The 27,513-nt window shown below is 43.7% G+C and overlaps 1 protein-coding gene across 1 annotated transcript; it reads right to left on the bottom strand.

Annotated features, from left to right (window-relative positions):
* Nucleotides 1–1,152: 1,152 nt before the first annotated feature.
* On the bottom strand, nt 1,153–17,142 carry Znf652 (zinc finger protein 652). The gene is made up of 5 exons (XM_059271600.1): nt 15,997–17,142; nt 13,061–13,208; nt 12,646–12,761; nt 12,065–12,209; nt 1,153–2,493 (listed from the first exon to the last, which is right to left on the bottom strand). Exons 1-5 carry the CDS (start codon nt 16,891–16,893, stop codon nt 1,970–1,972), a joined length of 1,830 nt encoding a protein of 609 aa, XP_059127583.1. The 5' UTR covers nt 16,894–17,142; the 3' UTR covers nt 1,153–1,969.
* Nucleotides 17,143–27,513: the final 10,371 nt, after the last annotated feature.

The following is a 27,513-nucleotide window of genomic DNA, read 5'->3' as shown; positions in this document are numbered from 1 at the left end:
AGGCCATAACAGTCAGAATCAAAGAACTGGCTTCCTTATTTGGCTTGGGTGTATGGGTGCTCCAAGAATGTATGCAAATATTACAATTACCACTCATTAAAATGTATACCTAGAACTAGAGGAAAAATGTGTCCTGAGATACTTTTCTGCCTCAGCACACAATTTTTCCTATCATTGCAGAGGACATGGTGAAACTGGAGTCAATCTAGAAATATTAACCAAAACTAATGTAGAGGAGGATGCTGAAAAGCAGGAACCTCACTCAGCTTAATCCAGAGTCCATGTGTCCCCACTGCAGAGTTAAGTGGCCAGAAAAAAGTGCGTGACGCATATCTGCGCATTTAATATCAAAGATAAATAAATAACAGCTAAGGTTCTGATTTGAGAGCCTAAGGAAAGAGAAATGAGAGAATTCTGAGATTTTTAAGGAGAGAAGCGGAAGGTAAGTGGCCACTTTTTGGACTCACTCTCTAAGGTGAAGAAGTATAAAGTGTGTAGCTCTGCTGCACACATCTGCCACCTAAACTGAACCACTGTGTCAGCCCTTCTTAGCTTTCCACATAATCCGCTCCAGGGTGACCATGCTCGGTGCAAGTTCCCCCAAGTGACCGAGTGAGGTGCCCAGGGGCAGGGCTGTCGCTCCTTCCTCACCTAAGATGCTGCTGTCACACCTACCTAAGAGGATGGGGCAGCAGTACTGGGGGGGGGGAGTTCCTCTCACTACAATTGATGGCAGATGCAGATCAGTGTGGACACCCACACTTTAGAGACTGCAGACATTTTGACACTTAAAAGCCAATTTGTCTTCTCCCCTCCTCCCATTTCTCAGCCACTATCACCAACTACATTTGTGATTTCAGTTCACCATTTAGCTTCTCCTACCAACTCTTGGAAAACACAGCAACCTCAAAATAAGAGATTCCAATTTATCTTCTCCTAACAGCTGAGCATGACACAGGTCCTAAGAGAAGTGAGAAACAGACGTGATCAAAAGGAATCCTCTGCCACTTCCTTCTGCAGGTATTCACAACGTTCCTCAGATTTCCAAATCAGACAAGCTTTTGATGACCCTGCCCCAGCACAGCACCCCACTGAATGCACAGGCACGAAAGGACACCAAGGATGGAGGTGTCCGGGAGCCTGACCGACCGACTGAGTACCCAGCAGGGATTTCCAAGTTACTGAACCTTGCTTTTGTAGTAATCTGGTCTGCTGACCCCCATCCAGTCTCAGAAGCACCTTTGAGTTGTATGGATGTAAGAATAAATTTGAAATAGAACTTATTATATGTATCTTTAAGAATCACATTTTGATGATTATAAAAAATTTATCTATTTTACAACATGGGTTTGGCTACACTGAAAAAATTACACAGCTTATTGAAATACATTTCATTTTAGAAACAGACTACTAAAGTCTATACAAAAACTCTAAAATAATTTCTGTAGTAAAATAAAGAGTGTGTTAAAAGAGCTACACAAAGAAGAAAATTCCCATCTTCTCTATAATGCTTGATATTGTGTGAAACGTGGCCAGCTCGACTGCAGTCAGCACCAAAAGCTGAAAAGAATTCATTACAATACACAGTGATACAGTTAATGCTCTGGATTAATCTCACAGCCTTCCCGATTAGTATAAAGGAAACCAGGCCCGTCCCCTCTTTGAGGAGAAGACCAGGATATAAAAGCAAGCATACCTCATCTGCTGATATGAAATTATAAAATCCCACAGTCCAAGTATCTGAAATTTATAAAAGTCATCAGAAAATGCAAGCAAACTGGGCTTTAGTTCAGTGGTTCCCCTGGTTGCCAGGGCAGTCTTCCTGTTCACTCCCTCGGGTCAGTCTGATGGTTCACCAGGACAATGGCCAAGGCCTTGAATTCAGGAGGCCGTGGAGGCAGGGAGACCCCAGAGAGGTACAGCTGTACCCATCTGCCAACTCACCACGGGGATGACACTTGGGCGGGTGCTAATGATGCTGGGCCGGGGCCGCGCTGTTCTTCTCTGCCAGGTGCCTCAGGAAGGTGTCCTCGCTCTGGCCTCTGTGGTTGAGGGGCTCACTCTTGAAGAGGGCTGGGGGTGGGGGCAGGTGAGGCACAGGTGGAATAGGGAGGTGGTGTGCATGGTGTGGATGCGTGTGGATGTGCAGGTGTGAGAAAGGGTGCGGGACGGGCCTTGAGGGAAGTGTGCCGCCGCTCACGGGGTTCATATTGACTGCGGGGGCTGGGCTCGTGGGAGTGTTGGCCACAGCTGGAGCGGGAGCAGCCGGCGCCGAGGTCAGAGGGATCTGGACAGCTGGTGGCACGTTCACTGGACTGGTCACTCGGAAGCACTTCTCCTTGTGGGCCTTCAGCATGTTGGAGAAGCGGAACCGCTGGCCACACACGTCACAGGGGTAAGGCTTCTCGCCTGTGTGAGTTCTGCGATGCCTCTTCATGTTGGGTCGACTGGTGAAGCTTTTGCCACAGATTTCACAGATAAAAGGTTTCTCTCCTGAGATGAACATAGACAAATGGTTGATGTTCGGGGTGTGAAGATGTGTACCTGCCACTCATGCTTCCCCCTCAGCATTCTGTTCCCCAAACTGAGACTCAACAGGTCACAGGAGGCACAAATACACCTTATAACCTACCGTGCTGGAAGGGGAAGAGGGGGAAATTAGAGGCAGTGGTGGATGCTGCAGGTGTGACCTATGGCCCCTTGTCTCTGTAGGTTAACTACTGCTGTGCCGCTCATGTCACTTCAGCCACCACTCCTTTCCTTGCAGCAGGTGCTCACCCCTCTGTGCAGTAGGTCTTACTCAGGGAACCTGCTCTACTCCAATCACTCCATGGTAGCTTTCCACTCTCACAGCAACTGTATGAGGTAGGATACTATCCCTATTGTCTGTGGGCTAGCTTGCCCAAGGTGATCTGTTAGGCACAAGTTAGGAACCCTTAAGTCTAGCTCGCAGTCTGTGCTGCTGGCACAGAAGCCACAGTACTTCCTACCCTATGGGTGTATTTCTACATGCATGAAAGAATGCATTTCTTACTTTTTTATGAAACTCATAACTCATAACTAGGAACAAACGCCTCTTTACCCACACCATAGTCCAGTCTCTTTATTATTCTAGTGAAAAGCTGGATCTCGGGGCTGGAGAGATGGCTCAGAGGTTAAAAGCACTGACTGCTCTTCCAGAGGACCCGAGTTCAATTCCCAGCAACCACATGGTGGCTCACAACCATCTGTAATGAGATCTGGCACCTTGTTCTGTATACATAATAAATAAATAAATCTTAAAAAAAAAAAAAAAGCTGGCTCTCCTATTGCCTCCTTCACGGAAGCCAGAGCCCCACCCTACCCACCCATGCTTCCTAAGAGATGGCACTAAAGAGTCAGACAGGGCCTCCTTCCCTTGTTGAAGAGTCTTCACTGTGACTCCACTCATCTTTCCGGTTGAATGCCGAGCCTAGCTTGGCTCCTTTTTAATCCATTTCCTTCCATCTTCTCTTTCTTCATTCTTCCTCCCTTCCTTTCTTTTTTGAGACAGGGTTTCATTATGTATCTCAGGCTGGCTCGGAACTCAAGATCTCTTGCCTTCAGATTCCAGAGTGCCGGGATTACTGGTATGAACCACAAGTACCTGGCTCCTCCAATCACTTCCCTCTTCCCTTTACAGACAGGGTCTCATACATCCCAAAAGGAGACTTTACATTTCCTATGTAGTCAAGGATGACCTTGAACTTCTGATTCTCATGCCTCCACCTACCAAGTGCTGGTGTCACAGGCTTGTGTCACTATGCTTAGTTTCCCTTTAATCATCTTAAGAACTTCAAATATGGCCAGTGAGATGGTTCCGTGGGTAAAGGTACTTGTTGCCATGCCTGAGAACCTGAGTATGACCCCCATGGTAGGAGAGAATTGACCTCAAAAGCTGTTCTCTGACCACCATAAATGCTCCAGGCCACAAGTTCATCCTCACCCCCAAATAAATATATGTAATCAGTCAACCAAACAAACTCTTCTAATTGTATGCTAAGTGGTTCTAGTTATATCCATCTGAGAGAAATGCCATTGGAAACAACTGTATATAGCATAGAAATATAATTATTACCATGAAATCTATGTAAAGGTATCTATAATCTATTAGTAAAGTAAAACAAGTTATGAAAATATGTGCATAGCCTTAGTCACTTTCATGCAAAATATGCACAGGAAAGGCATGAAAAGAAACACATTGTATTGTCAAGATTACTTCCAGGACTTCTAAGTAACAGGATTATAGATGGTTCATTCTTTCTTTCTTGTTTTTCTTTTTTTAAATGTAGCCCTGGCTGGCCCACAACTCCGTATATAGATAAGGCTGGCTCAGTGTGATTCGGCTGCCTCTGACTTTCAAGTGCTGAAATTACTAAGGCATGTACCACCACGCCCAGCCTTATTAAAAAATATATACATAGACATACATATATACATGCATGTCTATATATTTTATGTGTCTAACTGTTTTGCCTGCATGTATGTTTCACATTCATGCCTGGTGACCACAGAGGCCAGAAGAAGGGACCAGAACCTTTGGACTGGAGTTACAGATAGTTGTGAGCCAACATATGGGTGTGGGGAACTGAACCCAGGCTTTCTTCAAGAGCATCCAGTGCTCTTAAACACTGGGTCATCTCTCCAGCCCATTCTTATTTTAAATACTTGTCTGTATTTGTTTTGCTGAAATAAACATGACCTACTCATTCAATAAAATGCATAATTTTTTTTTTTTTTTTAGTTTTTCGAGACAGGGTTTCTCTGCGTAGCTTTGCGCCTTTCCTGGGACTCACTTGGTAGCCCAGGCTGGCCTCGAACTCACAGAGATCCGCCTGGCTCTGCCTCCCGAGTGCTGGGATTAAAGGTGTACGCCACCACTGCCCGGCATTTTTTTTTTTTTTTTTTTTTAAAAAGATAGGTTTTTGCTATGTAGCCCTGGCTGGTCTGGTAATCACTCTGTAGTCTGGGCTGGCCTTAAACTCATGGCAATCCTTCTGCCTCAGTCTCCTGAGTTCTGGGAAACAAGATTGTTCACTAGTAAAGTATTTAAAAGCACAGCTGTTTGCTACGTTCTTCAGCCCCGACCTCCCATCCTTGCTCTCAAAGTCCTTGTTCGTCATCTGTAGCAGCCATATGGAAACAGAGTGCAAGGACCTCGTCTGACCAAGTAGTCTAGTGAGACCCTATGCTCTGACTCACCATACACACACACACACACACACACACACACACACACACACACACACACACCACTCACAAGCAGCACATACTGAAGGTTCTCAATAAACATGTTTAATTCTCTAGCTTCTTTAATTATCTCCACTCATAATCTCCTGGCCATTGTGACTTGCCAGAGAAAGGTTCAAAGGAGTTGGGGCTGATTACAAGTCCATGATTCAAATGAAAATCTTACTGAATTAGTAATCTTTTACTTCTTTTATTTTTTTCTGTGACAGGGTTTCTCTGTCATGTGTAGTCTTAGCTGTCATGGAACTCTCTCTGTAGACCAGGCTGGTATCGAACTCATAGAAATCCACCTGCATCTGCTTCCCCAGTGTTAGAATTAAAGGTGTGTGCCACCACTGTCTGGCCAACCTTTTACTTCTTAATATATTAGCAAAAATTTCCACATTTTTGTCACATGCCTTCACTTGACATAAACCCGTTACCCCTGTACCTCTGACTCTATTTATTTGGCCCCATTGCCTACCTGTGCTTAATTGTTAGTGTTAAGGTTATTCTGAAGCTTAAGATAAAATAAAAATGTAATGCTGTGGGATGGTCTGCATGTCAAGTGTGTTGCTGATTGGTCAGTAAATAAATCACTGATTGGCCATTGGCTAGGCAGGAAGTATAGGCGGGACAAGGAGAAGAATTCTAGGAAGTGGAAGGCTGAGAGGGAGACACTGCCAGCCGCCACCATGACAAGCCACATGTGAAGATCCCGGTAAGCCACGAGCCATGTGGCAAGGTATAGATTAATGGAAATGGATTAATTTAAGATATAAGAGCAGTTAGCAAGAAGCCTGCCACTCCATACAGTTTGTAACCAATATAAGTCTCTGTGTTTATTTGGTCGGGTCTGAATGGCTGTGGGACTGGCGGGTGAGAGAGATTTGTCCTGAGGTGGGCCAGGCAGGAAAACTCTAGCTACAAATGGCGCCCAACGTGTTGGCAAGAGTTTCTACCTAAAACCTGAGTAAAAAGATTCTAAAACGGAGCTAAAAACAGCTCCTAGTTGTCTCTTTCAAGCTAGCGGCAGCCTGCGTGTTTGAGCTACTATGGCATGCATGCTCGACCTGCAGTATGGCGGGAATGAGGCCTCTGCAAGTGGCACATTAAGCTGTGTGGTGGATTTAGCCTTTGCTAGTACAAAACAAAACAAAACAAAACAAAACGAAACAAAAAAAGAGGTTTCTGGGCTACACGCTGCTTTGATAGAAGCATAGACCCACTATTTCTGAGAGTTGATGGCTCCCAGAGCTGGCGGAAAATGTACCACCGCCATGTTGGGAAGTTGAAGTGGGCGGAGCCAGCGCCGTTTCAGGCTTAGAAGGCTGCAGTTTAAAGCAATAGGCTCAAGCTAATATAAAAAAATAAGCCATGTAAAGATGGCTACCACACAGAGAATCTGGATTATGTTCTCTTTGATATTCGTAACTGAAGAAAAACATTTGATTACAAAAGCTGTTGAGTTATGCCAAAATGTATATTTTAAAGGTACCTTGACTTCAAAATTTGGATGTAAGGATATGTTGCTTTGGAAAGGAGGCTCTGCTTTTGTTTCCACAGAAAGCCAGAGGCTATAGATTTGTTCCAGATTAAGATACATCAGGTTTGACCAGCCAAGACCACCTGAAAGGTCTCCGATAACACCATGGCCCAGATGATCCAACATCCAGAATGGTTTCAAGGCAACTGGCTCAGACGATACACCCTCATGGACTACTCCATAATCCTAAAATATTCTTTATGTCCCCATAAGATACAGCACCCCCCTCCAGCAGGAAGTAGTAAGAGAAGCTACGCCCAAATTCCCAAATATACCAAGCTGACTTTGGAGATGTGTAAAGGTTAAAACCTTCCTTTTTAAGAAAAGAAAAGGGGAAGTGCTGTGGGATGGTCTGTATGTCAAGTGTGTCGCTGATTGGTCAGTAAATAAATCACTGATTGGCCATTGGCTAGGCAGGAAGTATAGGCGGGACAAGGAGGAGAATTCTGGGAAGTGGAAGACTGAGAGGGAGACACTGCCAGCCGCCACCATGACAAGCCACATGTGAAGATCCCGGTAAGCCACGAGCCATGTGGCAAGGTATAGATTAATGGAAATGGATTAATTTAAGATATAAGAACAGTTAGCAAGAAGCCTGCCACTCCATACAGTTTGTAACCAATATAAGTCTCTGTGTTTACTTGGTCGGGTCTGAATGGCTGTGGGACTGGCGGGTGAGAGAGATTTGTCCTGAGGTGGGCTAGGCATGAAAACTCTAGCTACAATGTAACGTTTGAAGTCAACCACTGTACCATGCTCTACTTTAAAGAAGGCTGGGAAATGTGGGCTAGAGGGGACAGCTAAATTCACAAGATAACTAGAAAAGCATGCACATTAACTTCTCTAGAGACCTACCTAGCAGACCCAGCTGACCCAGCTCTAGAAGCAGAATTTTAAGTAGCCTGAAGAAGGGCATTCTACTGCTGTCAATCTTGACAGCACATCCCTCCAGTCTATACTATCACTGTGCTACAAATAAAGTTATCTTGCTACTTAAAAAAAGGCATTATAAATGAAGAAGAGTCTGCAGGGAAGACAGAAAAGGACTTGGGTGGTTGTGTTTTGCACTGTGCACGGGGAAGAGTGATCTGTCCCACAACTCCAAGCATTCCTGCCTACACAGCATGAATATCTTCGGCAGCATCAGAAATCCATCCATCTATCTATGTAAAGAAATCCCCTTGAGCTTTCAGTCCGGTCTCAAACTGCTTACTGGTCATTTCCACTTGAATGTGCCACAGACCTCAAAACTAACAAAACAAAGTTAGACTCATTATCCCACGGAGCAAACCGCTCCACTCTCCACTATTTTCTACCTAGAAGATCTTCGAAAGCCTCTGGGACCAACTCTCACTTTACCTCACTGGTCTACCATTTGTGTTCTTCACCCCTGACTCTCTACACTGGAGCCAAGGTGAACTCTCAAAACTGTGTCCCACACCAGAAAAGCCACACCTTTCTCACTGTTCTTTAAGTCCAAAGGTTTCGTACGAGGTTTATGTTAGAGCCTCTGTTCCCTGCTCTCCAGGACCATGTCTCATACTCCTGCCTCTCTGCACATCCATGACATTCTTAGTTCAGTGGACTCCCAAGCTGTCAGCTCAAAACTGCCATCAGCCTTTGCTAGTCTCCACACCCACCCAGCCTGAGCATAAGCTTTGTGGAGCTAAGGGCTATCTCCAGCTTGCTTACTACAGCAGCTTCGTTTAGAAGGCTCTTCATCCCATTTTTGGTTTTTTGAGACAGGGCCTCTCTACGTAGCCCTAGTTTACCTAGAACTCACCATGTGGACCAGGCTGGCCTCAAACTCAGAGAGATCCGCCTGCCTTTGCCTCCCAAGTGCTGGAATTAAAGGTATGTGTGCACCATCATGCCTAGCCTTGGTAGGCTCTTTAAAAATATGTATAAACAAATTTTAAAAGGTTAAAAACAGGAATTTCTTCTCACATTTTAATGCCTCTGAAACTGTCATTTACCTTATATTCAATGGCATATCACTGTTTAATTTACAACATTTTCTCAGCAGCATATAAATTAATTTTACAACTTAAAGCAACCTGGATTCAATGAAGTATGGCGATCACCATTTAGATCATTACATTACCTTCTTTTGCTAATTCTCTATCCCTGGCAATCTTCTCATAATTCAGCTTCTAATATAGAGTTTAGTTTAGGCAAACAATGTTGACCAAAAGGCATTAACAGTCTGGCCTGGGCTGGAGATGTAGCTCTGCAGTAGAGGACTTGACTAGCACATGTTGAGACCCTAAGTTCATTCAATCCCTAGGACAGAAACAAACAAACAAAAAAACCTGGGCTGAGAGATGGCTCAATGGTTAAGACCACTGGCTGCTCTTCCAGAGGACTTGGGTTCAATTCCCAGCACTCACATGGTGGCTCAAAACCATCTATAACTCTAGTCTCAGGAATCCAACACCCTCTTCTGGCCTCTTCACCAGGCAAGCATATGAAACACAGATATACATGCAGGCAAAACATCCATACACAAATAATAATAATAATAATAATAATAATAATAATAATCCTTCCAAACTACTTGTCATTCACATATAATAAATAAGCAATTTGATATCATCAGGATCATGTAACATATCTAAGAACCTCTGATCTTGAGCTGCTGACTACAGTGACCAAACCCTAGATTTGAGAACCAGACCCCGTGATGATGCTTCCTACATTTATAATGTCCAATATACCCTGTTTTATTATTTGTTACATTAAATAGTAACAGAATCACTGAGTGTCCAGTTAGAGTAAAGCTGTCTTGAGCAAATTATTTACTCTTCAACTCAGCTTCTTTAAGACTAAAAACAACCCCCCAAATAGGTCACTGTGGAATAAACGCAAGCTGGTGCTTAGAGTAGCATCCGGCACACAGGTGCTCAGTGTTATTGTCATTATCACTATTGTTAGTCAGTGGACCATTTCTGGAGGGCAGATACAGTTCTTCATTCATCCTGGTGCCCTTACGCATGTGGTATGAGGACAATCAGCAAACATTCTGCTTTAAACTTACCCTGTGCCTAGACTGTACTAGGAACCCTGCCTGATGGTGGTCAGCTTTCCTAGGTAAGATCTGCCTTATGTGGCTGGAGACATGACTCAGCGGTTAAGAACACCACTGACTGTTCTTCCAGAGAACCTAGTTTCAATCCCTAGCACCCACATGGCGGCTCAAAACTGTCTGTAACTTTAGTTCGGGGGGACTGGACACCCTTACACAGGCAAAACACCAATGCACATAAAAATAAACAAAAGATCTGCCTTACTTTAACTGCAAAGAAATAATCAATGCTAGTTCCCACAATGGGTGTGATTCCCACCCAAACAGCTGCTACTTATAAATGTCATTTCATCCAGCTTTCTCTGTTTTCCTCTCAAGCTCTCTAATCCTGTATTCTCTCAGACACTATAGTCATTCTTATTTAATGCCATGGAACTAGAGGCCAACTAGTTGCACAACTCTGCTAGTGAGGCTTGTTCAATCCCACCATCCAGCTGCTTTCCCAGTTTTACTATCACAAACAATCCTGAAAGGCAGATGAAAGACGGGATGAGAAGTATTTCAATATTGATATTAAACAAAGTCTAATATACTTAACACATCAAGACCTATTGTCAACAGTAAGAAAGGCATAAGCAATTCAGAAAAGACAGATACTACTACTCAATAAACCCCGTCTCGAAAAAACCAAAAAATAAATAAATAAATAAATAAATAAATAAATAAATAAAAATAAAAACAAGTAAATAAAAGCAGGTTGTAATAAAGTATAAGGACCCAACTGTATTATCACATGCATGAACACTGTAGACACAGTACTTGCCTAGACCTTGCTAAAAGCTGAAAGTTGTTTTGTCTGTGATACTGGTTACTGAGTCTGCTCCTGCTAAGCACATGCTATATCACTGGCTACACGTTTAGCCCTTGGAAGAATTTTTTTTTTAAAAAAAAAATAGAGTAAATCCTGGGCTGGAGAGACAGCTCAGTGGTCTGAGAACCCAGGTTCAGTTCCCAGTACCCAAACGACAGTTTACAATCATCCTTAATTCCAGTTCCAGGTGATTTAGTATCCTCTTCTGGCCTCCAAGGGCACCAGGCACATATGCAGTGAACATACAAAGATGCAGGCAAAAATACTCATACATATAAAATAAAAATAATAAATAAAATCTTTAAAAAAATAAAATAAAATAGGAGCCAGGTGGTGGTGGTGGTGCACACCTTTAGTTCCAGCATTTGGGAGGCAGAGGCAGGCAGATCTCTGAGTTCAAGGTCAGCCTGGTCTACAGAGAGAGTTCCAGGATAGCCAGGGCTACACAGAGAAACCCTGTCTTGAAACCCCCCTCCCCCACAAAAATAATAATAATAATAATAACAACAACAACAACAATAATAATAAAATAGGTTAAATTAGCCAAAATGTTACTTATTATTTGGCTAAATCTTGGTGCTCTCTGTGGTAAGATTTTATTTAGTTCCTAATTTTCTTTCTTTCTTTTTTGGTTTTTCGACACAGGGTTTCCTCTGTGTAGTTTTGGAGCCTGTCCTAGATCTCGCTCTGTAGATCAGGCTGGCCTCAAACTCACAGAGATCTGCCTGCCTCTGCCTCCCGAGTGCTGGGATTAAAGTCATGCACCATCATTCCTGGTTGGCCCTTAATGCCTTTAATCCCAGCACTCCGGAGGCAGAGACAAGGCCAGCCTGGTCTACAGAGAGACCCTGTCTCAAAAAATAATACAAAACAAACAAGTCATTTACAGTTGACACGGTGGCACACACCTGTAATCCTAGCATGGGAGCAAAAGGCAGGAGGATTGCTATGGGTTCCAGGACAGTCTGTGCTTCAGTAGGACAGTCTGTCTCAGAAAACAAAAAACAAAGAACACACACACACACACAAACTCAAAAGGCATTCACATAAACACATCTTTTAAAAATAGTTATAAAAGAGAAAATTTCAGTATTGTAGATCATTTTTTGTCTCGTAGGCTTAGTGAGATTTTCACTTACAAAGCAAATCTGTGCCAGGCATGGTGGTGCACACCTCTGACCTCAGCACCTAGGAGATCAAGGCAGGAGGATTGCTGTGAGTCTGAGACTAGCCTGGGCTGCACAGCAGGACTTCACCTCCAGACAAGACAAAACAGGAAAATAACACAAAGTTATGGTTTGGATTTAAAGACAGATCCCCAAATGACTACCAAGGAGCAGGCGGAGCCATGTGTACCCTGCCAAGAGATCCTTACCAGTGTGCGTCTTCATGTGCTCATCGAAGTACTGCTTCATGTTGAAGTCCTTGCCACACCACTGGCACATGAACTGCTTGTGCCCAATGTGGATGCTCATGTGGGAGCGGAGCTGGTACTTGTACTGGAACCTCTCATCGCAGTTCTGCAGTGGACACAGAGGCGGGGTTGGCGGCCAAGCACAGAAGCGTCACTCCAGCCTACCCTCACAGCCTTATAGGTTCATTTTCATACTCAAAACACAAGCTGCTTATGGCAGCTGTTTGGATTTGCTATGTTCCTGCAGCTGAAGACAAGGGAAATTTTCTCATGTGATTATCACTGGCTCATACTCAACTTTTCTGAATCACTGAGAAAGAAAAGTCGGCTACTGCACATTACTCCGCAGCTAACCTAAAGACTCAACTGTGTGCTAATAGGACATTTCTCTTCCTAGCAGGGAGAGAACCCCCAGACCCGGTGCACATCTGAAGCTTCAGTGGTTCCCAGTCTTGAGCTTTGCACCCCGCACTCCGTTCTCACTGCTGCATCATCAACACACCCTAGCTTTGGAGCTGGTCTGTGTCTGGCCTGTTCCTTACCTCACATCTGAAGGGCTTCTCTCCAGAATGCTGCAAGGAGTGAACCTTGAGGGACATACTGCGCTTGAAAGATTTTCCACAGGTTTCACATGTAAATGGCATGTCTTTTGTGTGTGCTGTAACACAGAATACATTTACACTCAAAACAATTCCACTAAAACACTCAGACTGGAAGGGACAGACGTCCTAAGGTGTGGCACTTTAACAGAAATGTTCCGGAGGAAAAGGAACAGCAGTGCTCAGGAGAACTCTAGGTGGGAAGAGTGCGCCGTCCACCTGGCGATGCTTGAGACCCGCTGCATTTAGTCTCCAGGAGTTAAAACCAACAGCAGTGTGGCGGCTGTCCACAGCTGCTACTGTGGAGCAGAGTACTTCAGAGACACCACAGGCTGAGTGAGGAGGGAGAGAGACTTACCGACCATGTGTTTCCGCACGTGAGCCATGGTATAGAACTTCTTTTCACAAATCTCACAGGCAAATTTTTTTTCTGCATATCCATGGACAATCTTGATATGTTCATGAAGGGACCAGAGTTTCTTGAAGGATTTGTTACAGGAAACACACTGAGCAGGATAAACAGAAAGAGCCTTTATTTATGGAGACTTCAGGAGGCCATCCTGCCTCCTGGCAGATGAAATGGATCTACTTCAGATTTGTGGCACAAGGTCAGAATCTTGACAAAAAAACTATTCCTCCATGGAGTCCACATTTCAACACCAACATATGTATGTTCTATTGTCCAAGATCCAGCTTTTAGATACCTTGGTAGCATACAAACAACGGCAGAATCTAAGGCAAGACTTGGAAAGTTCCACTAACAACAAAGAACTAATTGCTATTACCACTTCAGTGTCACACTTATGAAAAGAACATTCACTTTGTTTGGCATATATATACACACACACACACACACACATACACACATATATGTATATATATACACACACATATATACATACACACATATATGTATATATACACACACATATATATACATATAAATACACACACACATATGTAGTAGTTGTTGTTTATTTTGAGATAGGGTGTCTCACTATAGAGCCCAGGGTGGTCTTAACTTACTATTGGCCAAGGCCAGCCTCAAATCATGACCCTGCCTCTGTCCCAGGTGCATTAGCACACCTGCTAGGCCTTCAGGCTTGCTTATGACATAGACCAACAAGCACAGCTGTCCCAGTTCAGGGTGCCATACAGTTAGGAAGTGTTTACCAGAGAACAGAAGTTTGAAATGAGCATAAATAAAGGCAAGATATATAAGCATTATAGATCTGAAGACTATAACAACGTCCTTCTGCATTAGAAAACACCATTTTGAAAAAATTCTGTAACAAATGCTCAAGTTTACTAACTTTCCCTGAATCTAATTTACTCTGTTGCCATTTCCCTAGACAGAAGCGAACATAACCTCTAACCACTGGCCATTCTCCTCCTCCTCTTTCACAATTCCAGACCTCCTCACGTCACAACGCCCAGCTCTTCAAATCATGGCTCATTAGCACCCTGGCATAAAGTATGACGAAATAAACAAAACACCACCAGAGAGTTCTTGACAACGGCCAGGCTCTGAGGGATAAACTTAGAGAACTCAGTTACTAAAGCCTCCTGAGTACCACTGCCACTGCGGGAGAGGAGGACTCGAGAGCTCAGAGACAGGTGCTGGCTGGACACTGCCCTGGGAAAGGACAGACTACCTGTGAGCCCGAGGTGGCCAGATTATCAGGAGCTGTACAAAGAAATTCAACACAAGGTTCTTTAGGAATGTGAAGGGTCTCCTTTCTGAAAACCATGTCTTCATTTTTATTTATGTATATGAGTGTTTTGCTAACTGTATCTATGTATAGTGTGTGTGTGCCTGGTGCCCAAGGAGGCCAGAAGAGAGTGCTGGACCCCTGGAACTGGAGTTACAGATGGTTATGAGCTGCCATGTGGGTGCTGGGCACAAACTCAGGTCCTCTGAAAGAGCAGCCAGTGCTCCTAACTGTTGAGCCATCTCACCAGCCTAGGAATGCGGAAGGTTTTCACTCAACAGAACCACACAACACAAGCACAAGAGAACATACCATAATGAGGAAAAGCACAGACACTCATAAGAACTGCTGCTTCTGTAACTTTAGCAAATTCAAGTTTTTTTAAAAGAAAGAAAGAAAAGAAAAGAAGAGAGAAAGAAAAGAAAAGAAGAGAGGAAAAGAACCTACAAAACAAGTAGCTCCTAGAGACAGAAAAGAGGAACGCCTTTTCAGTAAGGAGCCATTACAAAATCCGCATTTGACCTCTAGGGGGCAGCAGCACTGTACCATGCTCTGTTGGACTAGACTGACCCTGCAACCAACTCCTGCCCAGGCACCTGCAGGGGAGCACGGCAGAGTCTTCTTTTATTTACCCAGTATGTCTCGATCACGATACACAAGCCAAATCAGTGGATTTTTAAATCTCTTTAAAGGAAGCCACTGATCTCAGTCATTGATTAAAAACAATTGTCAAAGAAAAAATTAAAGGTGGTCACCAGTATTAGCAGTTCCCAAACCAAAAGTATAACAATTTATCTTTTAAAAAGTCAGCTTTAAAATGGTAGATTATTATACATATGGAAACATAACAGACTTACCTTGTATGAATATACATTTACACACAAACATACGCATAAACCAATATAGCTGCAATGCATTCAACACCTCTTAACCTGTCATAATACAGTTTTTTTGTCACATTAACAATACTGTACCGCAACGTTATGTAACCTACTGCCAGGTAAGCAACATTTCCAACACCTCTGTTTAAAGTCTGCATATTCCCATGGGCTCGCCTCTTGACACATTTAGTGTTGCCATCTCTCCACGGGTGAAAGGAAACTCACTGCAGGAGATCTTCCATTTCCACAGGTATGAGTCATTATGGTCTCTGTCCCCGTCAGCTGCGCTAGCCTCTGGCATCCTTTTACACAGAAAGGAACCTTTCTCTACTCCTGACCTTCACTCAGTACCTCCCACCCTGACTGAAGATGCCAGAGTGGATTATCTCACGGGTCCTACGGCAGCGACTCTCGGTGCAAAGCCGGCGCTGACTTTACATCCCAGTCAATCATCTACAACAGATCCCCCTTCCGTGTGCCTGGGTTCCCACTAGTCCAGCGTCAGGGAAGTGTAATACTTTTGAAATACAGGATTAAGCCTTGGTTTTGAAAAAGACCCAAGCAGCAGCGTCTAAAACGATAAATTGGTGAATTCTGTCCCTTCAGCCTCTACTGTATTTATTCTCTTGGGCAGACACCAGATGACTCTGAACAGCCAGGTTCTATCCTGGAAAGTTTGCCCTCTCGGTGATGAGACCTACCTGAATGTTTTTTTCACAGTCTGTTTGCTGGTGAAGGGACAGCTCACTTTCCAGGACAAACTTCTTGCCACATTTATCACAGATCTGCATGCGCCTGTGAGTAACGTTCATGTGCTTCTCCAGGTACCAGCGAGTATTAAACACCCTGGGGCACTTCTCACAGGTCAGAGTCTCTTTCTCCTCACACTTAGCTTTCTGGACTGGTGCTTTGGGCTCCTTGGCGGCCCGCTTCTTCCGTTTGGGTAGCTCTGCACTCTTCCTCCGGCCTCGAGTTGTGCGAGGTGTAGGGGAAGTGGTAGCTGCGGCAACAGAGGCAGCTCTCCGGGTTCGCCTTTGTGTAACCCTGACTTTCTCCACTCGCTTCTCCTTTTTCTTCTGCCGTCCGTTCTCTCCGTAGTCGTTGCTGTCGTCTGTGGCCTCCTCCTCGCTCTCTTCCTCTCCTTCCTCGCTGCTCGTCTTAAGAACAGGAGTCTCTTTGGACTGAGAAGAGACACCCTTTTCCCCTTTAGACACATTTAATGTTTGATTATTAAGGTTTACCTCCACTATGATCTGCTCCCTTTTGTAAGAGACTTCCTCCTCCTCCTCCGTGTCGTCAGAATTCTCCCGGTCTTCCTTGACAGTGTGCACCTCAGACACTGCCCTTGTCTCCCTGAAAAAAGGCTGTTCCTCCGTCTCGTGGAGATGCGGTTTGCTCATCTTGGTGTCTACTAGCACAGAGTAAGGGCTTCCAGACTCTCTTTTGTACACTTTGGTGGACAGGTCGAGCTCCTGGCTGGCACCATGGTAGAAGGTGGGTGGCGCCTGATTCCGACGGCTCTCTTCCTGTGCCATCCCTGCTGCATGTGCTGCACAGTTCTCAACCAGCTCCTCACAAGGACTGGCTGTGTAGCTCATTGGGAAGTGGCCCAGTTTCTGAAGCGGTTCAGACTAGAGAACACCTTGAAAACAGGGCAATCAAGACTCCAATCTTTCTCCATGCACAGAGAACTAACCACTCCAGTGAAAACAAGAACCTCCAGGAGCCTGTGTGCCGTTCCTTCAGCGTCACAGCACCAGCGTGTAAGTCAAACCTGGCTGTTCTTACGGCAAGAGCAGAGAGTACTCCTGACTCTCTTCCCAAGAGAGCTACAAGGGACTTGGAACGGCTTATCTACAAAGAGAAAGAAAACGGGGAAAATTACACCACCATTTCCTCCTTAGGCCACGTGTTTCTCACAACATACAAAATTTAAAATCAAACTCCATAAACCATGATTGATGGTTATTATTATTATTACTATTATTATTATTTTTCGAGACAGGGTTTGTCTGCGTAGCTTTGGTGCCTTTCCTGGTACTCACTCTATAGCCCAGGCTGGCCTCGAACTCACAGAGATCAACCTGCCTCTGCCTTCCGTGTACAGGGATTAAAGGCGTGCACCACCACCACCTGGCTTGGATGGTTATTATTTTACAGGCTGTGTGAGTTCCCATTTTCAGTCAGAATGTACATTCTATCAGCCAAGAGCCACGTCTGTTAAATTCATGCTAGCATATAACAAGTCCTCAATGACTGGATAAATACCTACTGCTGCATGATGTCTGCCATGCTGGATGTCGCAGGACCCACTGCTATCAGTCTAGTCATACAAGAGGCCGTGGGACACTCAAGGGACTCCTACAGGCAGTTTCCTTCAGCATCAGCCACCACATGCACCAGAGGGAGAACCCACAAATGAAGGTGGTAACATGAGCAGTGTGGACCATGGAAATAAAGCAGCTAACTGGCATACTCACAGAAGAAAACTGTCCTGGCCTCCAGTAATTAGGAGTGAACTGTAAACAGAAATGCCTTCAGGTCTGTCAGAGTAAAGCCGGACGGAGCATTCTGACACGTGTGCACAGCTCACTAGATCCACTCGACAACTGGGTGGTTTTTCATGTGTCAGTTGCGGAGAAGTCAAAATTCTGAGAATTGGCAACCACTAGGTCGATGTGGTTCTAAGAAAACTAAAACCATCCATTAAAAAAATCAGAAGGGCATCCAATTTGTTGGCAGCATGCCTCCTAGTGCTGGTTAGCCAGCCAGAAACAGCTGAGTCAAATGACTAACGCTGAAGGAACCGTCCTGTCCGGCTGACAAACGGAGGAAGCCAGTGTTTACTGAATGCCTGTCATGTGGTGGGCACTGGAGAAAATTCTATTACTATCTACTTCGTACCTACTGCAAAACTTTGGGGTTGATTTTTAGTTAATTAAAAATAAGTAAAGCTTATTTTTTCCTTCTTTTAATTGAGACAAGGGTCTCACTATGTAGCCCTGGCTGTCCTGGAGCTTACTATGCCGACTAGGCCACCTTGGTCCCAAGTACAAGGATTAAAGGTGCAGTCATCACTTCTGGCTTTTTCTTAATAAAATTGGTTCTACTTGCCATAAATAAATGAAATCTTGCTATATTGTCTTTTCTTAAAAATAACCTTAATAAGAAGCTATTCAGCACACTCAATGCTGAACTGCTATGTAACTTTAACAAGTCTAACGGGAATCACCTACGCCTCTCTGACCTGTTCTAGATAAAACAACTCATAATATTAGGGAAGAGAAGGTGTGACCAACTTCATAAAGGGACCAAAAAGTAGAGTTAATTTCTAACCTGAATTTTCACACTCAATCCTAAGCTGTACCAACAACCTATACCTTAGTAGTCTACCAATGCAGGAAATGGAGCCAAGGCGGCAAACTACAAAACTGTAAAGCTTGGCCGATTCTCCGGTTTATAAAATAATCATAAGGATTTGCATTTATACAAAACACTCTGTCACATACTTGTTGAACATTTCAGTGCATCCCATCTGTTAGGTACTACAGGAGTTCTAACAAGCTAGCTAGAAGAGAACAAAGCCGAGTTGCTTCTAGGTACTACCTAATGACTTGCAAGCACCACCAGTCCCCACGTTTCCACACAAGAACAAAACCAGTATGTATTACTCACCACACAGCCAGCTTAAGCAACTTTAACTTTCACCAAAGAAAAGCCCCTTGGGCCAAAGATGCAATCAAATACTAAATAAGCTACACTGCAAGACCTATGGAATTCCAATGAGTGTTCAAAGCACTTTCCATTATTCAGTTCTATCCACAAACATCATCTATAGACAGAAACACGTTTTAAACAAAAGGAACTGTTTATTTTTAAGGTAAGGAGTTTTGTGTGTATTACTGAGATAGTTTCTATTAAAATTCAACACCTGTCAAGAACCAGAAGAAAACGTGGTGTGGCTCTGCCCACTTGTGTGCCCAGGAGGAAGGGATGGGAGAACAATCCCAAAGCCAGAGTCATTTTGGTCTGTATATCAAGTTTGATGTTGGGGTACTGGGAGGGCTCAGTCTAGCCATGATCAAGGGTAGTTTTGTAGGATGCAAATTTTTAACACAGTAGTCTATCTTTAAGATGGCTAGCCAAGGGGCTGCAGAGATGGCTCAGCGGTTAAGAGCACTAGCTGTTCTTCCACAGGTCCAGGGTTCAATTCCCAGCACCCACATGGCAGCTCACAACTGTCTGTGACTCCAGTTCCAGAGAATCCAACACCCTCACATAGATATACATGCAAACAAAAACACCAATGCACATAAAATAATAAATAAAGATGGCTAACAAAAAAGAAAGAAAACCTATGTAGAGAATGAAAATATACGAGAAATGTCGTCTTTACTTAAAACAAACAAACAAACAAAAAAAACACCAAAAATAAAACAAAACAAAACAAAAAACCAGGGTCTCACTATGCAGCCTTGGCTGACCTGAAATTCTCTCTATAGATCAGAGTGGCTTGGAACGAACAGAGATCTGCCTGCCTCTGCCTCCAGAGTGCTAGGATTGAAAGTATGTACCATCATGCCTGGCCCTACAATTTTATATTTCACAAAAATTAAAAGTCACAAATACTTTAATTTTTTGAGATAGGGTCTCATATAGTCCAAGCTGGCCTCAAACTATGTAACTTAGAATGACCTTGAACTTCTTTTTAAAATTATTATTAATTTTATGTGCATGGGTGTTTTTTGTCTGTCTGTCTCTCTCTGTACCATGAGCACAGCTGGTGCCTGAGGAAGCCAGAAAAGGGCATGGGATCTTCTGGGATGGAGTTACAGATGGCTGTGGGCCACCATGTGGGTGCCGGAAATGGAACCTGGGTCCTCTGGAAGAGTAGCCAGTGCTCTTAACTTCTAAGCCATCTCTCCAGTTCCCACCTTGAACTTGTGACCCCCCTCTTGCCACCTGTATTTCCTGAGCTGGGATTACCAGTAGGTGCCACCACTCCAAGTTTTAAGTAGTGCTGGGAACCAAACTCAGGTCTGCATATATGCTGGCCAAGCAGTCTCACTATATAGCCGAAAGTGGCCTCAATTTTGGGTTCTGTCTTGCCTCTACCTCCTAAATAGGATTACAGGTGTGCACCACATAGCTTAAACACAGACACACACACACACACACACACACACACACACACACACACACTTTAGCTGTGTGGAATAGTGTCAGGAGATGATGGTGATCTGTTATTTTCTTTCTAGTAAAATTTTTTGGCATCTCAAAAAGTAACACCTTTTTTTGGGAAATTTTTTTTTTTTATCTAGTCTTAGACCAACAAGTATAAATAAATAGTCTAAAACAAAACTATTTGAACAGATGGAAAGGTTTAGTCCAAACCATAACATACCCACAACACAGCCAATGGGAAAGATGAATTGCTAACACGTCGCCACCTGCCTTTTCCTCCTAGCAAGCCTACATACAACTCTTCTTAGTAGCAACTCTAATACTGTAAGATTCTCTTCAAAATTAAAAATCATCTCTCCACCCCCAAAAAACGAGCACAGAAAATTTCATATGCAGTTTCCAGGTTGCTGCCCACTTCTAAAAACATACCAATGAGTCCCTAAGGCCCCAAGCTCCAAGCTAAGAAAAAAGCAGATTTTATTTTCTTATCTGTAGTGTATATTTAGAGAAAGCATGTAAATTGAAGTTTTCTGTCTTTCCCCCTTAGCTCCCTACCCACTTTTCTTATTTCTCTAGCACATATATGGGTCAGAAATGAATTAACAGGGGCTGGAGAGATGGCTCAGCAGTTAAGAGAACTGGCTGTTCTTCCAGAGGTTCAATTCCCAGCACCCACATGGCAGCTCATGACTGTCTGTAACTCCAGTTCCAGGGGATCAGACACCTTCACATCAATGCACATACAATAAATTTAAATAAATTATTAAAAAAAGAAATGAATTAACAACAACATAAAAGGAGACCAAGTTTGAAGTCATATACAGAAAGGTTAGCACATGGTTTACAGACGTCAGGCAGGAAGCAAAGTACAGCCTCAAGAGCCCCAATATGCTACCTACCCAGGTCTATGACCCCAGACAAGGGGTCTCACCCATTCTCAGAGTGCTCCCCCAAGGGCTGTTTTGAAGGTTGAATCCAACCTCACAGGCCAAGTTTCTGTGTTATACAGAGGACTGGGTGCTGGCTCCCTTTCCAATTCTGAAGAAGTTAGAAGTGTGATCGGCAGATCAGAGGTTTATGTATAGCATGCTGCATACCCTATTACATAGTAAATGAGAAGAAGATAAAGTAAGGAAAAGGAAAGTTAAAAATGAAAAGGTAGGGGATAAGGAGATGGTTCAGTCAGTGAAATCCTTGCCAAATAAGCCTAAGTTCAGTCTCTGCACCCATGTATACAAAGCTAGACACAGTAATAGTGTCTATAATCCTAGTACTGGGGATGCAGAGACAGGACCCTGGGGCTTGCTGGACAGTCAGTGTAGCCAAATCAGTAATTTCCAGGTTCAGTTTCTCAAAAACACAGTGGAGAGCAGTTAGTGGAGAGACCTGTCATCAACATCTGAGTGTCTACATGCATGGGCATATACACACAAACACAAACAAAGTGAAAGCCACTGGTAGAGGCCAGCATATGGAAAGTAGGAATGACCAGTCCAAGGACATTCATGCTAAAAGCAAGTTCACACATAGCCTGCATTCCAGGAGATCCTGTCCTATCCCACCCTTGAGACACACACACAGACACACATCGCACTCACTTCCCTCTGCGTGTATCTGCTTCCTGGCTGCTGACACCACGTGACTAGCCAGCCAGCATCCAGCTAGCAAACCTTCCATGCCAGGATGAACTGTTTTCCCTCCAACTTAAGCCAGAACAAACATCCCCTCCTTAAGACGTTTCAGTCACTGCTTTGTTACCGTAATGAGAAAAGTAGCTGGCACAAAGAAAGTGTCTATGGAGAAGGGGGCTCTTGCTGTGACAAAGCTTGACTGTGTTGTTCACTGGCCCTGGCAACTGGCTTGGGAGGGGCATGTGGAAGAGGTTGGCACCGTAGGCTGAGAAACCCTAGAATGCAATCTGATGGCCAGTCTAACAGGAGTTTGGAGGACCCGTATGTCAATGCAACCAATGGAGGTCTGGTCTAGGGGAACTGGGCTAGTGGCCTTTTATGTTACATTCTGGCAAAGAATTGGCTGCATTCTTCCCATGTCCTGAAAATCTGAATGAGACTAAATTCAAATTAATGAACTAAGTTGTTTTGAAAAAGAAATTTTAGACAGCAGATATCCAGGCTGTGGCAGTTACTGCTTACTTCTCTTAGTCTACTACAGTGAGAGAAAGCAGAAAAAAGATTAGCATAGTACTTGAAAAGAGCTGTGACTTTAAGGATATAGATAAGGCAGGTGCAGAGAAAACTGTTTAAGAGATTAGCACCACAGAAGAGCAACCTTCTTAGGAAAAGTGTTCCAGGAGAGGTCCACCTGCGAGGTGAGGCTGGAACTGAAACTGCTGAAGAGCAGTCTCTACTCTAGGAAACCATCTAAAAAATGCTTTCCTGAGGTCAGTTACTAAAGTGCACAGCAAGTGAAGCCTAATTTTCAGTGGAGACACCAGGATGCTGGAGATGCTAGGGTTGTGGGATATCTACAAGGAAAGTCACAGACAATGGGACCAACCCAGGACACAGGCTATGTGTGCTACCTGCAGCAGAGCTTGAAACCAGGGCTACCTGCTGTGGGATGTTCTGTATGGCAAATGTGTTGCTGATTAGTCAATAAATAAAACACTGATTGGCCATTGGCTAGGCAGGAAGTGTAGGCGGGACAAGGAGGAGAATAAAGCTGGGAAGTGGAAGGCTGAGTCAGAGAGACACTGCCAGCCGCCAAGATGAGAAACAGCATGTGAAGATGCCGGTAAGCCACGAGCCATGTGGCAAGGTATAGATTAATAGAAATGGATTAATTTAAGCTGTAAGAACAGTTAGCAAGAAGCCTTCCATGGCCATACAGTTTGTAACCAATATAAGTCTCTGTGTTTACTTGGTTGGGTCTGAGGCTGTGGGACTGGCAGGTGAGAGAGATTTGCCCTGACCGTGGGCCAGGAAGGAAAACTCTAGCTACAGCTACCCAATGTCACTGGAGCTCAGGATCCCATCCCAAGCTTCAGATAGTGTTTGTCCTACTGGGTTTCTGTTTTGTTTGAACCGAATCATTTTCTTAGGCAGGTTTACTGTGTCTTTGTATATTGGAAGTAGATAACTTGGTTTTTACTTTATAGGCTCACAGTTAAAGCATTTCTTTGAATCTCAGAAGAGAGTCTTGCCTTGGGTTTTTGAACAATATTACAATCTTAATACTTTGGGGACTTTTACAGATGAGTGAGATGCAATTTGCAGTATGAGATAGACATAAACCTTTGAGGAGGAGTGGTGACGTAAGGGTTAGCAGTGATGTGTTCAGATGTCAAACTAACAAGGGGACAATTAATCTTTACTGTCAACTTGACTGCATTTGGAATCACCTATGTCTTTGAGGGCACTTTCAAGGAGATCCATCTGGAAGGTAGGTGACACCATCCCATGGAATGTGGTCCCAGACTGAATAAAAAGGAGGACATCAGATGAGCAAAAAAATTCATCTCTCTGCTTCCTGATGGCAGACAGTGTGGCTGGCCACCTCGTGCTTCTGTCCAAATGCCTTCCCTACTATGATGAACTACATCCCCTCACACTGTGAGCCAAACTAAAAGAGGAAGGGGAGGGAGACAAGGAGGAGGCAGAGGTGGTGGAGAGGGGAAAAGAAAAACTACAAACTCCTAAAGTAAAACTACAAACTGAACTTTATTAAAATTAATAATGTTTGTACACTAAAGAATGATTATCAAGAGGACAGAAGCAACACATAGGATCGGCAGGATATATTAATAAATCATAAGTTTGATAAAGTCCAGGTATCCAGAACATACAAGGAACTCTCAAACTCAACAATAAAAAGACAAACAAACAAACAAATGGACCCAGGCCGAGTAGTGCACACTTGTAACTCCAGCTTCCAGGAGGTGAAGGCAAGGAGGATCAGCAACTCAAGGCCAGCCTAGGCTACAGAGTAAATTTGAGGCCAGCCTAGGCTACAGAGCATTCAAGGTCATCCTGGAACAAATAAGATCCTGCCTCAAAAAATAACAATATGGACTAGAGAAAATAGCTCAGTGTGGCTTCTCCTGCAGAAGACCTGGGTTTGGTTCCTAGCACCTACACAGTGGCTGACAGCCATCTGTAACATAAGTTCCCAAGATCCAAAGCCATCTTCTGAATTTTACCAGACACCAGGCACTTACATGATGCACAGACATCCATGTGGGCAAAACACTCACACACATAATATAATAATAATTTAAAAATTTTAAAGTATTTTTTCCCAAGACAGGTTTTCCCTGAGTATTCCCAGCTACCCTGGAACTCCTCTGTAGACTTGGCTGGCCTCGATTGAACTCACAGAGATCCACCTGCCTCTGCTTCCCGAATGCTGGGATTAAAGGCGTGCGCCACCACTGCCTGGCTTGTAATTTTTTTAAAAAGGTAAAACAAGAGTTGGAGAGAATATGGAAAATGCATAAGCTTCATACATTATTGGTAAATATAAAACGGCATAATTTAGAAGACAGTTTGGTAAGTCCTAAGAAGGTTAAGCAGGGGCTGGATAGCACTGACTGCTCTTCCAGAGGTCCTGAGTTCAATTCCCAGCAGCCACATGGTGGCTCAAAACCACCTGTAGTAAGATCTGGCACCCTCTTCTGGCCTGCAGGTACACATGCAGGCAGAACACTGTATACATAATAAATATTAAAACAAAAACAAAAACAAAACATTAAGCAAAGAGAGACTGGATGACCTAGTAGTTCCACTTCTAAGCACATATCTAGGACTGGAAAACATACACTCATAAAAACGAAAACATTCATAGGAGTGTCATCCCTAACAGCCCTAAGTGAGAGTCACTCAGACCCATGCCAGCTGGGGGAATGTGCACGACCACAGAGTCAAACAGTGTCAGGCACCCAACAGGGGGATGCTGATGCTCAGTCTAACATGGATAAACCCTGAAAGCATTATGCCAGATACAGTCATCCACATCACTGCAGGATTCTTTTTATGTGAAATGAGCAGAATAAGCCAATCCACAGACACATAAAGTCAATCAGTGACTGGTGGGAGCTGCAGTTATGGAGGTATGGCTATCACTGCTAATGGACTCCAGCATCAGTGAAAATGTTATGGAATTATGTACTGGTTAAACAGTCCTGTGAATACACTAAACACAACAACAATTCAACACTGAATTATACATTTAAAATGGTTCTATGCATATAAATTATATCTTGAGAAAGGGCTTGAGATGCAGTTCAGTGGTAATGAACTACTTTGCCTAGCATGTGTGAGGCCCTGGGTTCAATCTCTAGCATTGAAAAACAAATCAATAAAAATAATAAAAAATATTCTGTCTGAACACAAACAACCCAAAGATTATATGAGAGGAACACAGTATTTCACATAAAAATGGTACTCTTGACCCCTTGGGTAGTTCATCAAGTATAAACTAAACGACAAACAACAGCTGGGCCTGAGATAGTAGAAAATAATAGCTTGAGCAAAACCACCAAAGATAGGTCTCCCCTGGTGGATGCTGGGAAACCAAACCAATGGTGCCTTTCTCCTTTGGGAGAGTACAGGTGAACATAGAGGAGAGGTGGATACTGAGATCTGGGGTGTTACACTATGATTAATGAATCTTTTTTGAAGATTTTTATTATTATTTATGTATTGTAGGATATTTGTACACTGTGTGAAGGTGTATTGCTGTGACTGGTGTAATAAAAAGATGAACAGCCACTAGCCAGGCAGGAGGTACACGCTGGACTTCTGGAGACAGAGAGAACTCTGGGAAGAAGAAGGCGGAGTCACCAGCCAGATGCAGAGGAAGCAGCATGGGAAGTACAGGGAGATGAGGTAATAAGCCACATAACAGAATGTAGATTAAAATAAATGGGTTAATTTACGTTATAAGAGCTAGTGGGACAAACCCAAGCTAAGGCCAAGCTTTCATTAATTAATAATAAGTCTTTGTGTCATTATTTGTGAGCTGGTGGCCCAAAGAGAAATCTGATTACATTTATGTTTTGTGTGTCTAAGTGAATCATATAGAAATACGGTGCCCGTGGATGCCAGAAGAGGGTGTTGAATCCCTTGGAGCTGAAGTTACAGGTGACTGTGAGCCACGACATGTGTGTGCCAGAAACCAAATTTGGGTCCTTGGAAGAGCAGCAGGTACCCTTAAGCACTGGGCCATCTTTGCAGATCCCAGAGATTAATGAATCATACACAATACTGGATATCACTGTGTTGTGAGTGAGGTAACTATTACTGAAATTGGTGCCACTCAGCCTGGGGCATATATGTGAGACTACCCACACCTCTTTCTTCCAAACAGTTGCTTTTTAATTCTCTTCTGTTATAAAGGTAAAGCTATAGGTAAGATGGGTTTATACAGCAAGCATTTCCTGCTCAGTCCCTGCAGGTGTGAATGCACAAGCTTTGACTACTGTCCACACAAAGTCTAAGAGGAATATTTTACTTATTTATTACTGCTAACAAGTACTGTATTAATTTATTCTCTCTCTCTCTCTCTCTCTCTCTCTCTCTCTCTCTCTCTCTCTTTTGGTTTTTTGAGACAGGGTTTCTCTGTGTAGCTTCGGTGCCTGTCCTGGATCTCACTCTGTAGATCAGGCTGCCCTCGAACTCAGAGATCTGCCTGCCTCTGCCTCCTGAGTGCTGGGAGTAAAGGTGTGCGCCACCACTGCCCAGCTATTTATTCATTTATTTTTCAGACAAGAACTCCCTATGAACACTAGGAAGGCTAGCCTCAAACTCAGAGACACCTGCCTGCCTCTGCCTCCAACACACACCACCACACCCAACTACTGTATTGATCTGAATTTTCACACACTTAAAATTTGTCAGGAAGCAAACCCTATATACACAAAGTAAGTCATGATTGCCGATGACATTATTTAAAGGCGATGAAGGAATGAACTGGATATGATGGAAGGCTGTGTGAAGAGCCCAGGACCTGGCTGGGTTCTGAAGAATGGAGAGATCTGAAAGCAGAAGAAATTAAAAGATGTTCCAGGCACAGAG

This window comes from Peromyscus eremicus, chromosome 8a (genome assembly GCF_949786415.1).
Source record: "Peromyscus eremicus chromosome 8a, PerEre_H2_v1, whole genome shotgun sequence".
In the NCBI taxonomy this organism is placed as follows: Eukaryota; Metazoa; Chordata; class Mammalia; order Rodentia; family Cricetidae; genus Peromyscus; species Peromyscus eremicus.
Note: the sequence above shows the minus strand (reverse complement) of the source record. Positions and strands in the feature narration are given on the sequence as shown.

Bases quoted from the DNA above. Each gene is read 5' to 3' on its own strand.
- Znf652 (XM_059271600.1), bottom strand. From the start codon at position 16,893: ATGAGCTACACAGCCAGTCCTTGTGAGGAGCTGGTTGAGAACTGTGCA. The intron at 12,762-13,060 runs GTAAGTCTCTCT...TCTGTGTTACAG, and splicing joins CGTGCGGAAACACATGGTCG to CACACACAAAAGACATGCCA. The intron at 12,210-12,645 runs GTAAGGAACAGG...TGTCCACTGCAG, and splicing joins AGAAGCCCTTCAGATGTGAG to AACTGCGATGAGAGGTTCCA.